Consider the following 22,932-nt stretch of genomic DNA (forward strand, 5'->3'; position numbering starts at 1 on the left):
CTCTGAGGAAGAGCTCTTCGACTAGAAGAGAAAACAGCTCATTAGAGGAACCAGCCAGAGTTTTACAAGATGCTTTGTTTCTCTGACATTATGTTCTAGGAGAGAGGTAAACCTCTCATGTCATGAACCAGGTGTCATTCATGTCTAGGAGGGAGGTAAATATCTCATGTCATGAACCAGGTGTCATTCATGTCTAGGAGGGAGGTAAACCTCTCATGTCATGAACCAGGTGTCATTCATGTCTAGGAGGGAGGTAAATATCTCATGTCATGAACCAGGTGTCATTCATGTCTAGGAGGGAGGTAAATATCTCATGTCATGAACCAGGTGTCATTCATGTCTAGGAGGGAGGTAAATCTCTCATGTCATGAACCAGGTGTCATTCATGTCTAGGAGGGTGGTAAATCTCTCATGTCATGAACCAGGTGTCATTCATGTCTAGGAGGGAGGTAAATCTCTCATGTCATGAACCAGGTGTCATTCATGTCTAGGAGGGAGGTAAATCTCTCATGTCATGAACCAGGTGTCATTCATGTCTAGGAGAGGTAAATATTTCATGTCATGAACCAGTTGTCATTCATGTCTAGGAGGGAGGTAAATCTATGTCATGAACCAGGTGTCATTCATGTCTAGGAGGGAGGTAAACCTCTCATGTCATGAACCAGGTGTCATTCATGTCTAGGAGGGAGGTAAATCTCTCATGTCATGAACCAGATGTCATTCATGTCTAGGAGAGAGGTAAATATCTCATGTCATGAATCAGGTGTCACTCATGTCTAGGAAGGAGGTCAATCTTTCATGTCATGAACCAGGTGTCATTCATGTCTAGGAGGGAGGTAAATCTATGTCATGAACCAGGTGTCATTCATGTCTAGGAGGGTGGTAAATCTCTCATGTCATGAACCAGATGTCATTCATGTCTAGGAGGGTGGTAAATCTCTCATGTCATGAACCAGGTGTCATTCATGTCTAGGAGGGAGGTAAATCTCTCATGTCATGAACCAGGTGTCATTCATGTGTAGGAGGGTGGTACATCTCTCATGCCATGAACCCATAAGTCCTGTTATCATTTGAATCAAAACCCTGTGTGAGCCAAAAACAGTAGTCTTCTTAGGGGACTGAGAAGGTCTCTCTTGAGAATGAGACCCTTGAGACCTTGAGAAGGAAAATATTGCTTTAATATTTTTGCTCCATAAAATATTTTTCTTTATTGATTAGCATGAATTGTTTCATTATGATTGACAGTTTGACTCCAAATTCCAATCATGGACGTTGGAAACCCTCATTAGTGTTTTGCTTGCACCTGTGTTTACCCTGCCTTTTTGACACGAAAGGGTCTATTGGGCAACTATTCTTCTTTACCACTGCAAGAAAAACATTGCTAAAAAGATTTCTAGTTTTGTCAAATAAATAATGGCAATGTTGTACAATCACACTTTGTATCCATCTAACTTTTATCACATCGAATTGTGGCTGAATCGTGAACCCCACATCACAAATCAAATCGAATTGTGAGATTACACATTGTCCCATCCCAATACGAGGGATCAGCCGAGCAGCATTTTTGTAAACAAACCGCGTCACTGGGTGGCAACGGCAATGGAACCCTATGGAGCCCAAGTGGCGCGAGGCTTGCATATCTCACTCTAGCCGGCTAACTCTGTTTACATTTTAAAAACTGCGACAGTTCACACAACTTTATACGACATGTATATATTATACATCAAACTCTTGAGCTACTTCTGCTCTCACTCAGAATGTCAAAATATAAGCGATGTGATGTATAGCTTTTGAGATATTAACGTTTGTTTGGCACAACTCATACTATTAACTGCCGCGGGGATGCTGAGAAACTGCATGCTGATTCATCCTATAGTTTTGACCAACGGCCTTAAACCCTTAACATATTCATGGCCAAATACGTCTTTGACGTGTTATCAGGAATAGCCCTCCCAGCCAATGACGTGTTTGACGTGTTTTTGTTTTTATTAGTGCAGCGCGTAGTTAAAACACTTCCCCAGCCTGTGACATGTTATCAGGTCCTTAGCCTCAAAGTCAAGCCGACTACACGCGATCAAACACATACCGCAGCTGTTGTTTTGAAATGAGCAGGAGGAAAAACAGAGAAATGCGCTTCCTTGTAGAGAGGAGAAACGCCATTGAAACGCCCCTCGGCGCGCTGCACTGCTCGCCTTGCTGCAGGGCGAACCTGGATTGAGTTGTTCGCAGTAGTCAAACCCATGACGAACATGATCGATCCGGTTCCAGCGCCTGGTCCCAAAGCCAAGCCGGACCCGTTCCTGTGTCGCAGCATTCGTCCCAGGCAGCCCGAACGAGAGGAGGAAAACGATGCAGCAGAGGCAGAGGAGGCTAGACGCTGATCTCAGACCAGATGGGTGTTCCCCTCCTATGCTAATTTGCGGGGGAAGGAGGTGCGATCCAGCAGCAGCTGTGGACAGAACTCTCTCTCTCTCTCTCTCTGTGTGTGTGTGTGTGTGTGTGTGTGTGTGTGTGTGTCTGTGTGTCTGTCTGTGTGTCTGTCTGTCTGTCTGTCTGTCTGTCTGTCTGTCTGTGTGTCTGTCTGCACACTCACTCACACTGAGTAAACTGTATTGTTGAATGTAAAAAAAGCACTTCATGTATATATATATATATATATATATATATATATATATTTTTTTTTGTCATTTGTGTCATAATGAATAATATTTACATGTCTGATGTCAATACAGTTCAAAATAAAAGAATTGAGAGCGAGTTCTGCCTGAGATTGTGTCTTTTACAAAAATTGCCTTTTCTGCTGTTTCTCTTCTCCGAGAGACCTTTTTGGTGAAAACAGGGTGTATATAAATGGCTATAAGTAGAGTACAGAACATGCTAAAAGCTCACTTTCTTTTTCCTGGTGAACCCAGAGACGTACATCTTCATTTTGAGGTATTGCAAATCACTTTGGTGCTAATAGATAATTTACTGTGGGTCTTGAAAGATGACCAACAATTATGAAAATCTTTGGCCTGTGCTAAATATTGGCAGTCCTAAACTGGCCATGAATGAGTTAATAATAATACTAACAATAATACTAACAATTAATAATAATAATAATAATAATAATAATAATAATAATAATAATAATAATAATAATAATAATAATAATAATACAATTTAATAATACTAATAATAATAGTAATAGTAATAATAGTAATAAGAATAAGAATAATAAGAATAATAATAAGAGTCCCTTGGAATGTACAGTAACACACCACTCCACCTGCAATATGTCCAAACAATCATTGACTTAACACTTTGAGTGCCACGGCCCTTGGGCAAAAGGTTGCTGTACTGTGCCACATAGGCCGCAATGCATTTTAATATAGCCATATCATTTTTTGTGTTCCTCTTATATGGACAACCAATAGCCTCAATGAAACTTTGAACCCTTCTGTTTCATTAAAAAAAAAAAACTGTGTTTATAAACCGTTCCATTTTGGAAATACACCCCTCTGAAAAAGAGTGTTTTCGACCGAAAAAAGCATGCTGAAATTAGTTTATGAGATAATCACATCTTTATGTTAGAAAGGCGACAGAATGAATTCTGCTTTGAGTTGAACAAACATCGAGCCTGCTGCTGCCTGGGTGTGTGTGTACTGTCAATGGTTGTATGCTGTTAGTGCCCTGCGTGCCCCACCCCCCTCCTCCTCCTCCTCCGTGGTGGGAGGAGTCGAGTGTCTCTGCTCTGCTGCGGTTTGCTCTGAGTTTGACGCTGGTGTCGCCGTGTCGGCAACTAAATCATATGGATGGACTATCGCAGCGGACACGGATGGGGCTCAATTGTGGCAGCAGATGACTGCTGTTCACAGGCACAGCTAACGACGTTATGCTTCAAGCATATCAATGGCGATTTCCGTTTCCTCATGACTTCTTCTCTCTTTTCTCCTGGCCTTTGTCTAATCGGGAGGGCACTGTCGCCACCTAAGGGTTCTGTAAAATAGGTTAGACACATTCAATAGCTCCCATATTGTAAGAGGCGATGTAAGAGGCTTATATCGACATTCCCCCGTCAAAATATGAATTTGGAGTTATTGACGCCATTTGGCGTCGCTGGCAGCCTACGGTAAATTTCTCCTGACGCCATTTGGCATCGCTGGCACTCAATGTGTTAAAAGAAAAACTCCTTACCTGGTGCCTCTGTCTGAGTTCTGGTGGGGGTACTGTGGGTTGGATTGGGGAGGGAACTGGGGTGTTGAGCAGTTCAGTCAGACCAGCAGTGGGGTTATGAGGGGTAATCTTGTACTGGCCTCCTTCCCTCCTCAAGTCCAGGCCAAAGATGTCCGACAATAGCTCCGTCTCATCAGGATTGATGGCCAGGTCGGCCAGGTCCTCCTTTGCAGAGATTCTGTCAGATGGTCTTTTCTCTCCTCCCTCTCCCTCATCCTGGGTGGGGTCAGGCATATTGGCTAGCATCTCAGCCACCTGGGGATGGGTGGGAGATGTTTGATGTTACCCTGTGAGAGGCGAGGTTTGAAAAGCATGCAAACTTCATGCAACCTTCCAACTGTGTTATTTAGGGTCAAAAAGTAGGAGACATTTGTTACAAATCCTAAATATTGCCATTTCCCTGTTTTCACTGTTTGCTGAGGCTGGGGTTGACCACCATATCCCGTCATAAAGGGATATCCAATCATAGCTGAGACTGAAACGTCACTTGCACATGCGCTGTGTCATTCGGCATTTGCCAGCCCACTGAGCCCAGTGACACTGTCACTCGCTCCAGAAAGCCCCCCGGCATTCCAGCGCGACTAGGCCGTTGCAGAGTGCACAGAATCGGGCTGCAGTTAGAGGGAGACACCTCGATCCCCAGGTAGACACACATTGCATTAAACACATATTATGCTCATGTTTTTGTATCTGTTGGTGGGCTATTTTTGATGATTTTACGACATTTATGGTCTCGGGGAGCCGCTCACACACACACACACACACACACACACACACACACACACATTATAAGCTTAATGTGGGACACTAGCGCCGGAATGCTTAAGGTGCTCTTATACTCGAGCAAAGCTCCGTGGGGGTGGGGCCCCGCGAGTCTCCGTGAGTCACCGTGTAGACCTCGCGCTGGGGGTGATGCCATTATACTCAGAAAGTGATCAGCATGTATTGTACAATGGTGAGAACAGCCCGTGAAAAGTCGCAATGAAACTCTGTGCAGTACTGAGTGCGCTTTCACTTTCAAACGACCGCACATCAGCACATGAAGGACTCACCAAACTTGTTTTTACTGAAAGCCGTTTTTACTTCTCAGCCCTGATAGCCTACTACTCTGTGCTGCTTTTAATCTCTCTCAATAATGCTCTCAACACAACACATTTACTTGGTGAAATGACTAAAAACGAACAGTTGCAAATCTAAGTTTATAGCCTACCACATGGGTCAAGAAATGTGGCGAAAACACAGCTCAGTGTTCAGGGCTCAGTGGCTCGAAAGCGGACATGTTTGGAGAGAAGCCGTGCGCTGCTCGCGCTGTGAGGAAAAAAATGTCGCACCGCGCGAGTGCCCGACGGAGCTAGCGAATAACCACGCCCAACAAATTTACGTCATTTGACGCGCCCGCCCCTCGCTCCACCCACACACCCTTCACGGCAGGGTGAGCATAATTCCCCCTTTAGAAGGCCCGGCGCTCATTTTAAAGGTGACTGTTAAAGCTCTATAAGGCAACTTGAAGGACGCCGGTCTTCTTATGGGTTAATTACACCTGCTGCATTTCTGTTTCCTTCGTTTGGATCTGATACGCAGCCATTTACTTCAATGTAGCCTACTGCACTGGCTACCCATGCAGCACATTGATAGATCTGCAGATGGATTGGGGCTGACTTCCAGCTGCCCACATTGATTTCCTGAAATCACAATGTAACCGGGCCAATCAGTGACTGCGTAATTGATGACATGATCGTGCACAATCAGGGCCACCGCTGGCAAAATGGTGATTATTTTACAAAACACTGGTTTCAAAATTTTGTAATAACCATTGCAATATGTAATAATTTATTACAAAATGTGGGGAAATTTATGACATATTGCACTCAAGCTGTGTATTACAAAATGCAGCAGATTATTACAAAATGTGGTGTTATTACATAATGAAGTGAAAATGTATTACATTTTGTCATGTTATTACATAATGCATTGTTACACCAACCTTCATGGTCTTGGCCCCCTCAGCCAAGCTGCCTCCCAGGAAGGTGTTGTAGATAATCCGGCAGAATCCTCTGGTCACGCTGAACGCTACATGGAGAAACCCGACCAGGACCGACCAGTAGGAGGAGACCAGGGTGGTCACCATGTCCTTCACAGTCATCTTCTTTATCCGTTTCATCTGCTTCTTAACACTCTTCATGGACAGCACCTGGGGAATATGTATGAATAGTTTACTCATGCCTGAATTAATGCACTATCTTATAGAGGCAGTAGCGGGCTCAGTTTTAAAGATAGAGTGACGATACTGATATGAAACTAGAAGACCCTGGTGGGGAGGATTACTTTAAAAATGTAATCAGTCCAATGAGTCAATCATCCAAGTATCACAATATAAAAGTAATGTAACTGATTACTTTTCGTTATTTTTTTTATTACTTTTGAACAAATTTCCTACATTTGACTCTGGAATCTAGGGCCATGCTCCTCCTTACATATTTCCTGTAGCACTCATTTCAGACCTTATGTGTTGGTTACAGCAGGGTTCCAGACAATTTATGTAGTGTCGCCTGTTTAACATGAATAATAATCCAATAACAGTAACAATATTTCCATCTTGGGAGATATTATCTCGTCTCTAGTGTAGCGTCCGAGCGGGTTTCAAACCGGAGATCTCACACACACCAAGCATCCGACATATCCATTCGGTAAGGGCCAGGCCTGCTACCCAAGCAGACATGTAGGATCTCTGAAGTGTTTGTTACATATGTCAGGCCTATCTGGAAGCACGTCCACGTGTGCCAGGAGCGAGGCTCAACTGGGGGGACTTCCGCAACGTACCGCCGGCCACACACTGCATCACAGCCTTAGCACCGCATCACGTCCCGGGAGGAACGGCTCCGAAGAGCTAGATCGGGCAATCCCACCACTGCCATCAATGTAGCATCCAAGCGGGTTTCGAACCGGAGATCTCACGCACACCAGGCATCCACCATATCCTATGCTAGTCAGTGTGTGTGTTTTTTCTTTTTTCTTTTATTTATTTGCGCCACATGATACCAAACATAAATTAGACAAACTTGGATAAATATATGATAAATAAATAAATAAATAAATAAATAAATAAATAAATAAATAAATAAATAAATAAATAAATAATGTATTTTACATTGTAATCCTGCTAGTAATCCCATTTGTTTACTAAATGTAACTGTAATCTTGATTACATTTTTCCCCCCTATAACTGTGGTGAGGTATTACAGTTAGCTTTTTTTGTATTCTGATTAGACTAGACGGATTACATGTAATGAGTTACTTCCCAAGCCTGGAGAAGATGTAGTCATAAGGGAGTACAAACATTCAAATAAGCACATTTTCTTCAACTATTTCAATGTATGACATTGTATGACATTTGAAAGCTTACAATCTGAACAATCTGTAAAAAAAAAAAAAAGTAAAAGGACCTCGGCCAAAACATCAGTCCCTGTCACAATAGTATCTTTGAATAGCCCTAGTTCTTACCTTCACCAGCAGCATAGCCCTAGTTCTTACCTTCACCAGCAGCATAACATTGTATCTGAGAGCGAGCAGCGCCGTCCGGACCGTGGTAACAGAGAAGAAGCCCATCTCAGGGCTCTCCTCCTCCGGTTTCTCCCGTTCACTCTCCTCCTTCATCGCTGAACGCTCACCAGCATCCGACATCTGAGCTGCGAGCTGCATCTCGAAGATGGTGTCCTCACAGAAGTTGACAAACAGCTCCATCTTCTCCTTCTCCCCTCCCTCGTTCACCACGTCAAAGATGAACTGACGTTTGGATTCTTTCACCTGGAGAAGCAGTGAGGATTTGATGCCTATTTAGACTTGTGTGGAAATGGTCTGATCAGACACTTTTGTGCTTGCAATCATTGAGAAACAAACCACAAAAAATACATTGCATATTCACTCATTGATTCGCCTACTGTATCCATCCTTACCTGAGGTTTCTCCCATTGCGTTCGACTGGACTCGCTGATCTCGAAGTAGACCCTCTCAATGCGCTTAGCACTGCCCATGATCTCAATCCTGCCTAGGTAGGGTTGGAAGTAGTTGAGGACACTCTCTGCTAGCTCCAGGAAGGTCTGCAGCCGGGTATCATGGGGCATGTGTTCCGACAGGTTGGTCAGCAGGACCGCAACATTGAAGCCAATGTCCTTTCAAATCACATTTGAATTTAAATTGATATTTTACTTGGTTAAAACATGTTCACTCTTTAGCATGCATCCCCTTGATATAAGTTCAGCAGTGGTCAGCTTTTGAAATGAATTGAATATCTTTATTGTCATTACAGCAGTCGAGTACAACAAAATTAGGTTGTGACTCCAACACTTGATGCCATAAAAAAGACATTACACTAAAACAATGCATAACATTAAAATACGATGATTAAAAAGAAAAGTGCATTGTATTAAAATAAGATGATTAAGAAGAAAGTGCAACATTACAATGGTAACAAGAGAATATCAACATGTAAACGATATGATAAGAGTTGCGGCTCAAAGTGCAAAGTCAGGCAACGCTAGATTAGGTAGATCGTGGCACAGCTGCAGTTAAATGTTCAAAGTGCAGATGTATAGTGTCCGTCTCTGCAGACAGCAGTTATTAATGTGCAAATCAAAAGCAAATTGATGTGCAGAGCAGCTCAGCTTTGAGTCCTACTTCTCTAGGCTACATACATCTAACCCATCCATTCATTTTCACTTGGGCCTGTGTACAAATCAGGGTATCTGCAGGTTTCAGAAAGTCAACTTTAAAACTTTTTAAGACCCCCCCCCCAAACAAAAAACAAACAAACATACAAAACAGCCCACCCCCAACTAAATATACCACTACTATGGACTTTTTTCATCTAAATGCAAGTTATTCAAAAAAATAAACATTACATAGCGAATCAAGACCTCTATTTAATACTTTCAAAGTCCATAGATTTAGATAAGACATTTTCAGACTTTTTAATGACCTGTGGATACCAAGAAATACCTTGGCTGGCTCATGAAAGCGCTCCACAAACTCCTCATAGTCCAAGAGTTCATTCTCATCGGTCTCAGCACAGGACAGCAGGAATTCTGTCTCAGACTGGGTGTAGTGCTTATGACTCTCCATGGCTTTATGGAAGTCTCTCTTGGAGATGACACCTGTCAGTTACGGTAAGGTAAGTTAAGTTAATTTAAGTTAAAGGTAAGTAAATCATACAAACTGGATGCATTCTAAGTTAAAGGTAAGTAAATCATACAAACTGGATGTATTCAGTACAATATCCGGTTATACATGTAAGTCAAACCTTACCAAAAGCGAACTCATGCCAATGCGGCAGCCGAGGCTTTCCCCTTCATTAGGTTTCCATTCAAGATCTCTTGATCTCAATTGTTGAGATCAAATAATTGTTGGGATCAAATAACAATCATGATCCCATAGGCATCCAGGAATTTAACGACACTATGGAAAGCAAGTAAACCGGGGGTGGGGTGGGGGGCTTTGTCAAAAGCTTTGTCTGAGGGGAGGCCCACAGCCAGGGGCGGACTGGGATCCTAATTCAGGCCGGGCATTAGATACCAAGCAGGCCAGGCCGATACGGGCCAACGCGCGTGCCGGCGTCCGAAGGGTGCCGGCGAAAAATTTGGGGCGTTTGAAGCTCAATTTGGGCCGTTTGAAGCCCAATTTGGGCCGTTTGAAGCCAGATTTGGGTCGTTTTAAAGCCAGATTTGGGCTGTTTGAAGCCCGATTTGGGCCGTTTGAAGCCCAATTTGGGCCGTTTGAAGCCCAATTTGGGCCGTTTGAAGCCAGATTTGGGTCGTTTAAAGCCAGATTTGGGCTGTTTGAAGCCCGATTTGGGCCGTTTGAAGCCCAATTTGGGCCGTTTGAAGCCCAATTTGGGCCAAGTCCAATTTTACAATGAGATGCACCCACTTTAAACCTGAATAAAGTAATAAAACCACTAGTAAACCAGTAGGCGGCGCCTGGCCTGCTGTTCAGTGAGTGGCCTGGCCTGGCCTGCAAAAAAAAAAAAAAAAATTTTTTTTTTTTTTTGGCAGGCCAGGCCAGGCCAGGCCACTGGGCATTTGCCCGACGTGCCCGATTATGCAGTCCGCCACTGCCCACAGCCTCAGACTTTGAAAACCCCTGGCACAGCATATTTAATTCGGCTGACATAATTCATGATGCTTTCTAAATAAACTATGATAAATGAAGGAGATATTTTCACAGCCTTGCCTTTTGCGTCAGGGTCGTACTCCTTGAAGGCGTCAGAGGAGGTGAGGTCTTTGAGTTTTAGGAACATATCAAAGAACTTCAGGATCATCTCCACATTGTTGGAGGACTCCACCAACATGTCCACCATCTGCTTCCCAATGGTCCCATTCACCACGTTCCCTGCAGAAACAACATATTTAAACTTTTGATACAAGATATATGAGTTTGTGTTTTGTTGATGTAATGGACAGTGGTGTGGTGTGGACATGCATGACTTGGACTCAAGTCAGATTCGAGTCACAGTTTTAATTGCTTGAGACTTCACTTGATGCAGGAACATAAGACTTGAGACTTGACTTGTATTTTGATGAGTTGAAAATGTTACTAATGTCTTGACAAAAGATCTTGGTCTCTATTCTCCCCCTGGCCTTAAATTTGCGTTTATGGCTGGGCGCTATTAGTGGCAGTGGTCACGCGCATTCCCTAATTTTTCCTTGACGCTATAAAGCCAGATTGCACGGCGCTAACCATTTAACCACGCCTTTTTAAGCATAGAATTATTCACAACTGTGGCCATTGGTGATCTGCAGTAAACAAATCACATTCTTCCCTTCCAAGCTCCGATCCACGGAGCGACTCGATCCAGTCCGGTTGCGGCTGCATGTTGTCTTCTATCCATGCCAATTTGGACATCTCAGTGCATCACAGATCATAGCCTAAACACCTCTCCCGCACACATGCTGAAGAAGGGCTGCTGCCCAAACGTCTGTGTGGCAATAAAAGTATTGAACTTGGAGTGCTGTCCTCCTTTCTCAACGGTCCTAAAAAATCTAATCCGACCCAACCCGCTTGAGACACGGACCGAGATCAACTCGCCCGCCGTTGTCACATACACTCAGCCCGAGACCAAAACAAACAAACAAACAGTTATTAGACCTAGGACATTATAAAAAGTGTGCAATTAATGCTGGTGCGGCTCAAATAATGGGAACGGTATGTATGTGTGTTACTGCCATAAATGTTTTTCAGCTTTCATGCTGTTATGGACGTATGCTTATCCCTTTTTGGGTTCTCTCTCCTGCAACTCCGCTGCAGGGCTAGTGCGTGCGTAATTACGCACACAGTAGCCCCGCATTTCCCACCAATTTAGTCCTTCATTCTCCCCTTGGCGCACATAAAGACACATGCTTCCGTCACTGTCTGCTTGATGGCGAGAGGGACTTCAGCTGTAGGCTACTCGTGACAAAACCAGACATCGAATTTTCAACAGTTAACTTTTACAGTAGCTAGGCCTAGGTTACTGGCCCCGGCGCACTGAATAAGGCTTGGTTTTGAAAAGTGTTAACCGCAAAATTAACACCCGTTGGGAAGATCGCTTTAGGCTGGTATTTAAGGCCGAAACGCCCATTCTGGCCTATTCTGCCACGCCTCTTCAGCGTAAAGCGCATTTCGGGGGGTAAAAACATGACGGTATCTTCCCGAGTCAGCGGTAGGCAGGCGTAAAGTGTTTTTTTTTTGCGTTTAAGGCCAGTTTAGCACCTAAGGCCAGGGGGAGAATAGAGTTGTGTTTATGTAAATGACTTAAATTAAAAGTGATGAGATTTGTTCCACCCGACAACAGAATTGACATTCTCTTTTCTGAACTTGTATGGAATGATTGAATTTATTGAAGTTGAAAGTGATTATATAAATCAAACTCATGTTGCTCTTACCAAGTTTGTATCTTTTTTTTCCATTTAAATTTGTATTTGTAACAGGGTGAATACATGTTATGCAGGACAGTATACAGTTCATTTACTTCAGTCGAGAAGTAAATGAGGTCGAGACTATAGGCTTTTTAAGAAGCGGCTACAGTGACCTTGAACTTTGACCTTTGACCAGCAAAATCTAATCAGTTCATCCTTGAGTTCGAGGCAAATTTGATGAAATTCCGTCAAGGTGTTCCTCAGATATCGTGTTAACGAACATCAGACGGACGGGCGTACGCCCGGACGTACGGACAACCCGAATCCATAATGTCTCCGGCCTGGCTATCACCGGTGGAGGCATAACAACAGACATAAATCTATCCATTTTATAATTCTGCCCATTTTCTGACGGATCCATGTGGCCACAGCCTAAAGCCTCCTTCAGGAGCCTAGCTGTGATATATAAAGGCAGCTGGATTCTGTCAGGTACATTTCATGGAAGAATATAAAATTTACTTTCTTGTGCTTCTCTAAACTTAGTAGGATAAAACAAATTGCAAAAAAAAAAAAAATCCAAATACATTTTCTCTCTCTCTCTCTCTCTTTTCCCCCCACCATTTTCAGGTCTGACAGCAGAAAGGCAACTTCTATGTATGTCTAGCAACTCTTTCAGTTACCCTCTATCCCTGGAACTCTACTATGATAGCAGACCTACCCTCCAGCATAGACAGCAGCATGACCACCATGTCTTTCTGCAGATCCATCAGTTCCTTCAGTAACTCGATCTGACTGGAGTCCTGAATGGATACAAACATACACAGATATACAGCTGCTCAGATTTACCATTGCAGAAATAATTAATATTTAAGAGATTGTTTTTTTATAGATGTGGTTTGGATTTAGCTATGCACTTGACCGGTTGACCAACCAGGGTTCCCCATAACAATACAATATTTTGAGTGAACTTTTATATTTTGAGTTCATAAAGGATTTTGTATGAGTCTCCAATGACGGCCAAGTCACACTCTTAGATATAAATATTTATACACACATATATATATATATATATATATATATACATTTACATTTACATTTACATTTATTTATATACATTTAAGAAGTCTGTTGCTTTCTGTTCCCCCTCCTCCTTACTGAAGAGGATAAACATGTTGGTGATTTTTTCCATTGGCGTCACTCCTTCCACCATCTGCCATTGCCAGAAACTCTGAAAGCTTTATCTCCATTTGCATTGGAAGAACAGTGGTCTCCTCCTCTTTTGTGCCGTAAAGCAAACTTTTTGTCATAAAGCAAAATAACAGATTTTCCACCAAATCTGGTAGCATTAGCACACAATGTAAAATGCAGTGTAGAGGCTGGTAGAGGCTACCAGTCTTTTTGGCAATGGTCGTGTTTGCTTATGTTAATTATACCTTCTTAAGCAATAATGATTTATTGAGATTAAAATGCAACATGTAGTGCCTTTAACTCACCTGAGACAATTTCATCTGCATATGAGCAAAGACATGCAGAAAACCAACTACGGCGTCCCATAGACGACTGTGGGCCAAACTCTGCTGGTTGCCGGTGCACGGGCCCTACAATATCATCAGCAACAATCACACAAATGTTAATTTTACTTCAGAGCTGAATTAAAAAAGCAATATTGTGAAGATAACAGAACTGGAATTGGATTTAAAACCAATTTAACAACCAAAATTAAAAAGAAAGCAGAAACAATGACAATAAGGGTAGGCAGTATTTTAATTATAATATATTATTCTGTTGCAGTTAAACACCATAAATAAAAGCTTTCGGCTAAGGCTTGGATATACAGGTCTCAATTCTACTTTTGAGTGATTCAATAAAGCAGTGCGATTTCTACAGTGACTAGACTGCAGTGCCTTACAGTACCTGGATCTTTCTACAGTGACTAGACTGCAGTGCTTTACAGTACCTGGATCTTTCTACAGTGACTAGACTGCAGTGCCTTACAGTACCTGGATGATTTCTACAGTGACTAGACTGCAGTGCTTTACAGTACCTGGATGATTTCTACAGTGACTAGACTACAGTGCCTTACAATACCTGGATGTTTCCACAGTGACTAGACTGCAGTGCTTTACAGTACCTGGATGATTTCTACAGTGACTAGACTGCAGTGCTTTACAGTACCTGGATGATTTCTACAGTGACTAGACTGCAGTGCTTTACAGTACCTGGATGATTTCTACAGTGACTAGACTGCAGTGCCTGACAGTACCTGGATGTTTCCACAGTGACTAGACTGCAGTGCCTTACATTACCTGGATCTTTCTACAGTGACTAGACTGCAGTGCCTGACAGTACCCGGATGATTTCTACAGTGACTAGACTGCAGTGCCTTATAGTACCTGGATGATTTCTACAGTGACTAGACTACAGTGCCTTACAGTACCTGGATGATTTTTACAGTGCCTAGACTGCAGTGCCTTACATTACCTGGATGTACTCAGTGAGCGTATTGAAGACCTGCTTGGCCACATTTATTGCTTTAGAGAAGTTCTTCTGACCCTGCTCATCAATCACTTCCTTCCCAGAGTAATACCAGTAGAAATCACTGATAGACTCCTGGAGGAGGGAGGGAGGGAGGGAATGAATGAGAGTTGGAGGAGGAGAGAAAAGAGAGAAAAACTATTAGGGGGAAAGAAACTGCAGACATGCAGTTTAAAACATTATTATGGGTTCTCTAGGAGAGAACATACGTATTGTAATCGCTGGAATTATCGCTGATTATTGTTAGGGGTTCATCACGCTATGTGAAACAGTATTGGCTGGGTTTCCCAAAAGCTTCTTTGCGCTAAGAAGCTAATTTAACCCTTCTTAAGGCCCCCTTAAGAAGCAAACACGTTTCCCAATTGCTTCTTTACGAAGGCATGCGTTTCCCAAAAGCTTCTTAGCGCTAAGAAGCTTCTTTGACCCTTCTTAAGGCTCCCGTAAGAAGCCAACGAAGCCAACGTGTTTCCCGATTGCTTCTTAGCCTAAAATTATCTTCCAATTATCTTCCGTTAAGAAGGCTGCGTTTCCCAAAAGCTTATTAGCGCTAAGATGATCTTTCGTTAAGAAGGTTTTGTAAGAAGGGTCTGGGGCATTCTTAACACCTTCTTAATGACAAAACACTGGCAGATCCAGCCGCGTCAGGCAAAAGGAGATACTTGTGTCCACTGTTCCTCTTGTGTTTTCCCCTTTTTCCTTTCTTTCATGTACCCTTTAGTGTTTAAAATTAGGGAACACTTGAAAATCTCCCCTGTATGTATGGTTACTTGTGTTTTAAATGTTTTACCATAGGCTATATTCCTCTAATCAGAATGGATTCCTTTTATAATGTTGTGGATTTATATAGCACCTTTCACAGAACCCAAGGTCGCTTAAATTCTGTAGTGTTTCTCTGTTTTGTTGTATGCTGTGTATATAAAGCAATTTGAACTGCAGTCCATGTCTGAAAAAAATAATGTTTAATAAAGTTTAACATGACCATGATTAGGTTATTCTACAACAGTGTTTCTCAACCACTGAGTCGTGGCCCACTGCTGGGCTCAGAGTGTCATCTAGTGAGCCGCTCCAGTTAAGATGCTTCTTAAGAGCCTTCTATTTTTTTTATTTTTCTCGTCTGTTAAGAAGGCGTTTGGGAAACACTTCTTTGGAGCCTTCTTAACTCCTTAAGAAGCTTATTAACTCCTTAACTCATTCAGGGCCAGTTTAGGACTGCCAATATTTAGCACAGGCCAAAGATTTTCATAATTGTTGGTCATCTTTCAAGACCCACAGTAAATTATCTATTAGCACCAGAGTGATTTGCAATACCTCAAAATGAAGATGTACGTCTCTGGGTTCACCAGGAAAAAAAAGTGAGCTTTTAGCATGTTCTGTACTCTACTTATAGCCATTTATATACACCCTGTTTTCCCCCAGAAGGTCTCCCAGAGAAAATAAACAGGAGAAAAGGCAATTTTTGTAAAAGGGCACAATCTCAGGCATAACTCACTCTCAATTCTTTTATTTTGAACTGTATTGACATCAGACATGTAAATATTATTCGTTAGGACACAAATGACAAAAAAAAAATATATATATATATATATACACATGAAGTGCTTTTTTTTTACATTCAACAATACAGTTTACTCGGTGTGAGTGAGTGTGCAGACAGACAGACAGACAGACAGACAGACAGACAGACAGACAGACACACCGACAGACAGACAGACAGACAGACAGACAGACAGACACACACACACACACACACACACACACACACACACACACACACACGATCCCCCTTTTAGATTTCTAACCCCACATAGGATAAGCAATAACCACGCCCTGTGGCGCTGGGATTGGCCAGGAGCAACACTGGAGGGCACGCAGCCCAGCGATTTCATGAACCAACTGAAGAGCTCTTGAGAAGGACAGCGGGCTGCTGTGACTGCCTTCTGCCCGCTGCTGCCTAGCTGTTCCTGTGTTTATTTTGATTTGTTCTGGTACACCCGTCCTCGTCCATGTCTCCCTGTCATATCCTCTCTGCTATTGATCGTTCCCGTTTTCCCCTCGGCTATTCAACACGTCCTCACCGCCCTCGCAAACTGATCGATCATTTCCTCATTCCTCCGATGATCAAACACATCTCTTGATTACTTTCTCCCGTTTTCTCCTGGCTGGCACAGAGGAAGGCGACTCCAGCTCGTGCAGCGCGCCGAGGGCGTTTCAATGGCGTTTCTCCTGTCTGCACAAGGAAGCGTTTCTGCTTTTCCTCTTGCTCAATTTCAAAACAACAGCTGCGGTATGTGTTTGATCGCGTGCTGTCGGCTACCCTTTGAAGGCAGGGACCTGTGTCTGTGTCACAGGCTGGGCAAGTGTTTGCTGCAGGCGCTGCACCAATAAAAACAAAAACACGTCAAACACGTCATTGGCGGGGAGGGCTATTTCTGATAACACGTCAAAGACGTCATTGGCGGTGAATGAGTTAAGAAGCTTCTTAACTCTTAAGAAGCTTCTTTGTTGGGAAACTCAGCCATTGTTATTGCCGGAAGTTCTATTATTAGGGGTCCAAATATGCAGTGCTGAAAGTGGAACCCTATTGTTTTTGCTCTGATTATTATTATTTTTGTTATTATTAGGGTTCTAAACATAGAGCTCCACTACCAGCATCGCATCGTATTGCTTTTCTCTTGGACGCAGTCATCAGACACAACGCAACACGGATGCAACGCGAGCAGTTGAGCATCTTTCAGTGCTGTTTAAGGAATCATTCCTTCGATGGCTGACTGTTGATGGTAATGCTGGACGCCCGATGGCTGTGGCAGAGCAGGGCTGTAAGTCAGCAGTGCTGGAACCCTGGGCTCCACTGTGAAGCAGGGAACCAGATTGTATTTTATCCAATAATTCATCCATACATTGATAACTTTCCCCCAATTTTGGTACATGTATATACTCCCAGGCAACCATTACTACAGTACAAGAAATGGCACTGATTGGATTATAGGTGCTGCTATAATAAGGCCCCAAAAATCGAAGGCTCAGCTTCGCCATTGATCCAGAGCCAAAAGCCCGATCATCTTTAGTCTTAAGACTAGACTTTGTCTCATAAAAGGTTAAGCCATATAACTTGAGTTCAGATCAAAATGTGCTTTAAAGGTGATCAGCAAAAGCTTAAATTAAACCATTGTAACCAGTGGGAGATGCCAGAATTGGTGTTGTGATTTCCCTTTTTGTTTTGGTGATTGTCTTTTTGTATTGTGTTTGTCTTCTGACTACTGATGTGACCGCTACGCTGCATAGACCTTCTTACACTAAGTCAAAATCCTTCTAAAATCCTGTAATCTGATGACCTACTGTGGCAATAAAAGTGAATCTGAATATAATAATAATAATAATAATAATAATAATAATAATAATAATAACTTTATTTATAGAGCACCTTTCACAGACCGAGATCACAAAGTGCTTTACACAACAAAAGACAAATGCAGAGATATACAATATTAAAATCGCAGAAACAGAAAGTAAACTGTCCATGTTGTTTAAAGATATACATTTCATAAGGAAAACAACAACACAGGGATACAGAGCTGTACCCTGTACTACGAAGCTGTCTTAACAGACCCGCGATCTGTCACTTTGATCTGGTTTGACTGAACAGGATCAAAGCTATCTAGTTTAACGATACTACAACGCTGGTTTTCTACTCGATAACTGAAGCTGGGTTTATCTGGGATCTGCCTGTGCACGCGCACGATTTTCGCTCGTGCACAGGCGCGCGTCCACGCGAAAGAGGTGCGCTAGCCAATCACATTATGAACAGCTGAGTTGATCCACGCCCACACCCATTTCGACACCCATTTCCTCATTCAATGAAAGCGCAGTGGGATCAGAGATTTTTGCGGATATTTAATGTAGCCTATGGCAGAATGAAAATCCGCGTTGGATATAGTCTGCGGAAGGACTGTCTAAAGCTGCTGCTTGTATTCACATCAGTCATTTGATTTACTTTGATCAGCGATTTCTGTCTCCTACAGCAGCTTTGTGCGAGTGTAAATGTACATTAAATGTGTAATCTCAGTCTATACATTTCCACAATCTGTAAGCCTATTTAGACCATAGATTTAGAAAGCATGCTCAATGAATAATGATCTCTATCACTCATTATGTGTGTGTGGTTGCACTGATCGAATAATTCATATATAGGCCTAGGCTATGATAATGATATCCTAATATAAAAGAGAAAACTGCTGAACTGAATTGAGACGATGTGGGCATACTTTTCATTGATAAAAACTAGCCTATTTTTGCTCATATATTGGCATACAGCCTACAGGACACACTTCCAGCTGAAACATGCAAGAGTAGCCTGCATATTTAGTATTGGGGCTATCCCATATTTATCCCATATCTATATTATATGTATAGGCTTTTCTGGCATGTAGGAGAATATCACCCTCACTCGTTTATGATATGCGCTGCGGTGATTAATAGTGATCATATTTCTCCACGCATCGTTCAGCTGTTAAGACATAAAGTGGTAAGTAGGCTTAATTTAATTATGTAACCTACAGAGCCACAAATGTTTTTCTTGTTCTATTCTCAGTTGACTGCAATCTATTTTTCATATGGCGATCTTATATGAATGGTGAGTGACTCCAGAGAGCCGATTTTATGGGTCTGTCATGGATTTTGATCTTATCCTCTGAAGCTAACCTGGTCGGGACCAGGTTAGCTTTGCAGCATGAGTTGCCATGGTGATTAGAAGTTAACTTGCTTTGTAGTACGGCTAAACCAGGTTCAAACTCAAACTTACTCGGATAAGGCATTAAACTAGCTACGTAGTACAGGCTACTGGACAGGTGTCAGGCCCTGAATGCTTCTCTAAAAAGGTGAGTCTTTAGGTGGCGTTTGAAAGACTCCACGGAAACAGCAAATCTAAGGGGCGGATGCAGGCTGTTCCATAGTTTAGGGGCCATGGTCTCAAAGGCTCGGTCGCCACGGGTCTTAAGGCGAGTGCGAGGAACCTGAAGCAGGTTTAGATCAGTGGATCTGAGGGAACGAGCAGATGTATGGGGATGAAGTAAATCAGAGATGTAATCAGGTGCCTGACCGTGTAGTGCTTTGTAGGTGAGGGTGATAATTTTGAACTGGAATCTATAGGCAACAGGTAACCAGTGGAGTGACTTGAGAACCGGGGTGATGTGACATCTCCTGTTTGACCTGGTGAGCATGCGAGCGTCAGCATTTTGAATGGCCTGCACGCGGCGTAGGGCGGCCTTACTGAGCAATGGGAAAAGAGCATTACAGTAATCTAAACGTGAAGAGATGAAAGCGTGGATTAACATTTCCATCTCAGGAAAGGATAGTGTTGATCTAAGCTTACCTATATTACGTAGGTGGAAAAAGCATTTTTTAGAGAGCTGTTTGATATGGACGTCAAGTGATAAAGAGTGATCGAAAAAGACCTCTAAGTTTCATAGGTTAGGGCGGACAGCAGAGGAGAGAGGGCCAATCCTATTTTTAATCGTGGAGGTTACACTATCCGGAGCGATAATCAGCACCTCAGTCTTATCCTTATTTAGCTGTAGGAAATTTTCAGCCATTATGAAACCATGACTCACTTTATTTAGAGTTCAACTCAGCAAAACCCAGTAGCTAATAATAAACCACCAGAAATGAGTAGGAGGTGGTAACCTGGACTCTGAGGAGGTAGTCGACTGTAGAGATGATGATGTTGACTGTTGTGTTGTTCCCTGTCTGAGTCCTCAAGTAGTTCTGGAAGTCTGTGGAAAAATAGGACGCATCTGAAATCTCTTCCCAGTAGCCACATGAGAGCAAAAGTCAATGTAAAAAGGAAGGGGACTGCCATGTTTTGGGGACTTGCAAAATCTGTTAAATTGAATAAAGTAGTTGCAGTACAACATGTCTACATGGTTATGATTTGTTACACTGGATCACATAATGAATTCCACATAAAGTCAAAAGACTAATAATTGGGATAGTTTAAAATGGGCAGAATACCAATATTTGTCGACTATTTGGACTAACAGAGGGGTTAGTAAAATGCATTGTTATTTTGGAAAGGAAGAAAGGAAAGAGACAAGTTGATTATGGGGATAGAAACTACAGACATACAGCTTGAAACATTATTATTATTATTATTAATATTGATGGAAAGTGTGCCATGTTTTGCTGCTTGCAAAATGTGTTCAATTTAATAAAGTAGGATGTGTTCCATCTACTGTATCTTGCAAACAACATTTCATACCCTGGCCTCACAAACTTTCAGTGTGAACTCATAACACATTATACATGTTGGGAAGTAATTGCTGAAAAGACTGAACTATGCAGTACTGGATTGTGGAGTTAGACCATTAAAGTGTTAAGTAATTGAATGCACCCATGCACCTGAGTTATGTCCTTCACAGAGGAGCTGCAGGAAGCGGAAGAGGTCACAGGTGAACTCATCATCCTGCATCACCTTCTCACCTGGTCAGAGGGAAGACACACACACACAAACAGACACACACGCATACATTTGCACAGACACACGTATGCACAAACACGTGCACATACATGCACATGCACACACACACACACACACACCATCACACACACACACCATCACACACACACACACACACACACACACACACAGCCAAAGACACATGAACGGGCACAAACGTTCAAAGAAACAAAAAGGTACATACAAACACAGAAAAATAATACATACAGAAAAAGAATACATAGAAAAGAAAAATGGACAAACAGAAAAAAACAGACAGAGAAAGATGAAGAGAGTGAAGAAGTATTAAAAATAGACATCACGAATGTGAGTCAATCCCAATTTTCTTTGTTTCAGTCTAATAAATGTGTGTGGTCCTAATATACTATTTTCATCACAAGTACGCACGCACACGCACACACACACACACACACACACACACACACACACACACACACACACACACACGCACACACACACACACACACACACACACACACACACACACACACACGACCAATGGGGTGCTACTGCACATGGAGGAGAGACGTGGTTGTGAGTCTGTTTTTAAACTGCAGCATTTTACAGCCGGCACTTCACTTAAGCTCTTTTCAGACTTTTTTTCCAAACATCTTCAGTATTTATAATTATTATTATTATTATTATTATTATTATTATTATTATTATTATTATTATCATTAATAAAGAACATTTGTCAGCTGCTTATCTATTTTGGTTTCTGCATTGAGTAAAAACAGTTTGTTAGGTTCAGGAGAGCTGCTTTGACTGTACTAAAATGCTGCTTTTAACCGTGATGGTCACCAAACACAGGACAACATGGAATAAGAGGGTCAGAGAAACTGAACAATAACTTACTACAATAATGCGACCATAAAATATGACAGTAAACTGAACTGGGCTATTGGAGAGACACAAATCTTCAGGTCTAAAACTAGACTGAAAGTGCAGTTCTTTTTTTACACAGAAAATGCTACAAGTATGTAACTTGCACAACTCATATGATATAAGCAGCCCACTGACAATTTAATGGCTATAGAAGAAGTGGGTGAATTTGAAGAGCTTCATTCCAAAATAAGACATCAAACATAATATAAATGTAACACTTGCTCTCAGGGCCAGCCCAAGCATTTATGTGGCACTAAGCATCATTTGATTTGGGGGGCCCCACCGGCACCAATATTGACAATTTTCAATGCTTGATCATTTGCAAACCGACTGTCAATCTATCGCCCAGACACCCGTAATGCAAACATTCTGTTTTTCCTCTTCTTCTGTTTTCTTCTTATTTCTTTTTTCTGCTCAGGATATGTCCTTTTTTGTGACATTACTTTTTTGCCGCATCAACGCAGAGGAGAGGATTGTAACCTAACTTCAGTCTGAATGACTGTGCTTGCATCAATAGTGGCCATGAATGCTCTGACAGCTGGAATTGATGAAACCTGTAGCATTACGCTACATTCACACAGGGCACCTACGCCTCGCCTTGCCTCAACCCACGCCTACACCTACATACCTTGAGCTGGGAGTGAACCTATCACATGCTTTTGCGATCACACTGCACGCCTATTCCACACTGAACCTGAGCCGAGTCACAAGCGCCTCTCCTCTCTCCCGAGTGTTTTTTTTAGTCACGTGTGGTCCCGAATTGTCATGGGTAGGTAAAATAAATCGGATATATTTAATGTGCTATTGATGCTGGATATGTATAACCAGGTCTCCTTCTTGGGTGACTGCTGTCATAGAGAACTGGATGCTGTTGTACTAAGTGGATTCACTTTTCAT

The 22,932-nt window shown here is 42.3% G+C and overlaps 1 protein-coding gene across 1 annotated transcript in view; it reads right to left on the reverse strand.

Annotated features, from left to right (window-relative positions):
* ryr2a (ryanodine receptor 2a (cardiac)) overlaps positions 1 to 22,932 on the reverse strand; it is a gene marked incomplete at both ends in the record, with an annotated part of 216,432 nt that overhangs the window by 17,974 nt on the left and 175,526 nt on the right. The window contains 12 exons of the mRNA XM_083635808.1: positions 1 to 21; positions 4,177 to 4,470; positions 6,200 to 6,406; positions 7,747 to 8,019; positions 8,169 to 8,384; positions 9,211 to 9,365; positions 10,441 to 10,599; positions 12,823 to 12,904; positions 13,598 to 13,702; positions 14,586 to 14,714; positions 20,319 to 20,407; positions 21,033 to 21,113. The exon at positions 1 to 21 is cut by the window's left edge and continues 47 nt beyond it. Coding sequence (XP_083491934.1) covers positions 1 to 21; positions 4,177 to 4,470; positions 6,200 to 6,406; positions 7,747 to 8,019; positions 8,169 to 8,384; positions 9,211 to 9,365; positions 10,441 to 10,599; positions 12,823 to 12,904; positions 13,598 to 13,702; positions 14,586 to 14,714; positions 20,319 to 20,407; positions 21,033 to 21,113 — 1,811 coding nt within the window. The remainder of the gene's footprint in view (positions 22 to 4,176; positions 4,471 to 6,199; positions 6,407 to 7,746; positions 8,020 to 8,168; positions 8,385 to 9,210; positions 9,366 to 10,440; positions 10,600 to 12,822; positions 12,905 to 13,597; positions 13,703 to 14,585; positions 14,715 to 20,318; positions 20,408 to 21,032; positions 21,114 to 22,932) is intronic.

Source organism: Poromitra crassiceps (genome assembly GCF_964638095.1).
Source record: "Poromitra crassiceps genome assembly, chromosome: 4".
Classification (NCBI taxonomy): domain Eukaryota; kingdom Metazoa; phylum Chordata; class Actinopteri; order Beryciformes; family Melamphaidae; genus Poromitra; species Poromitra crassiceps.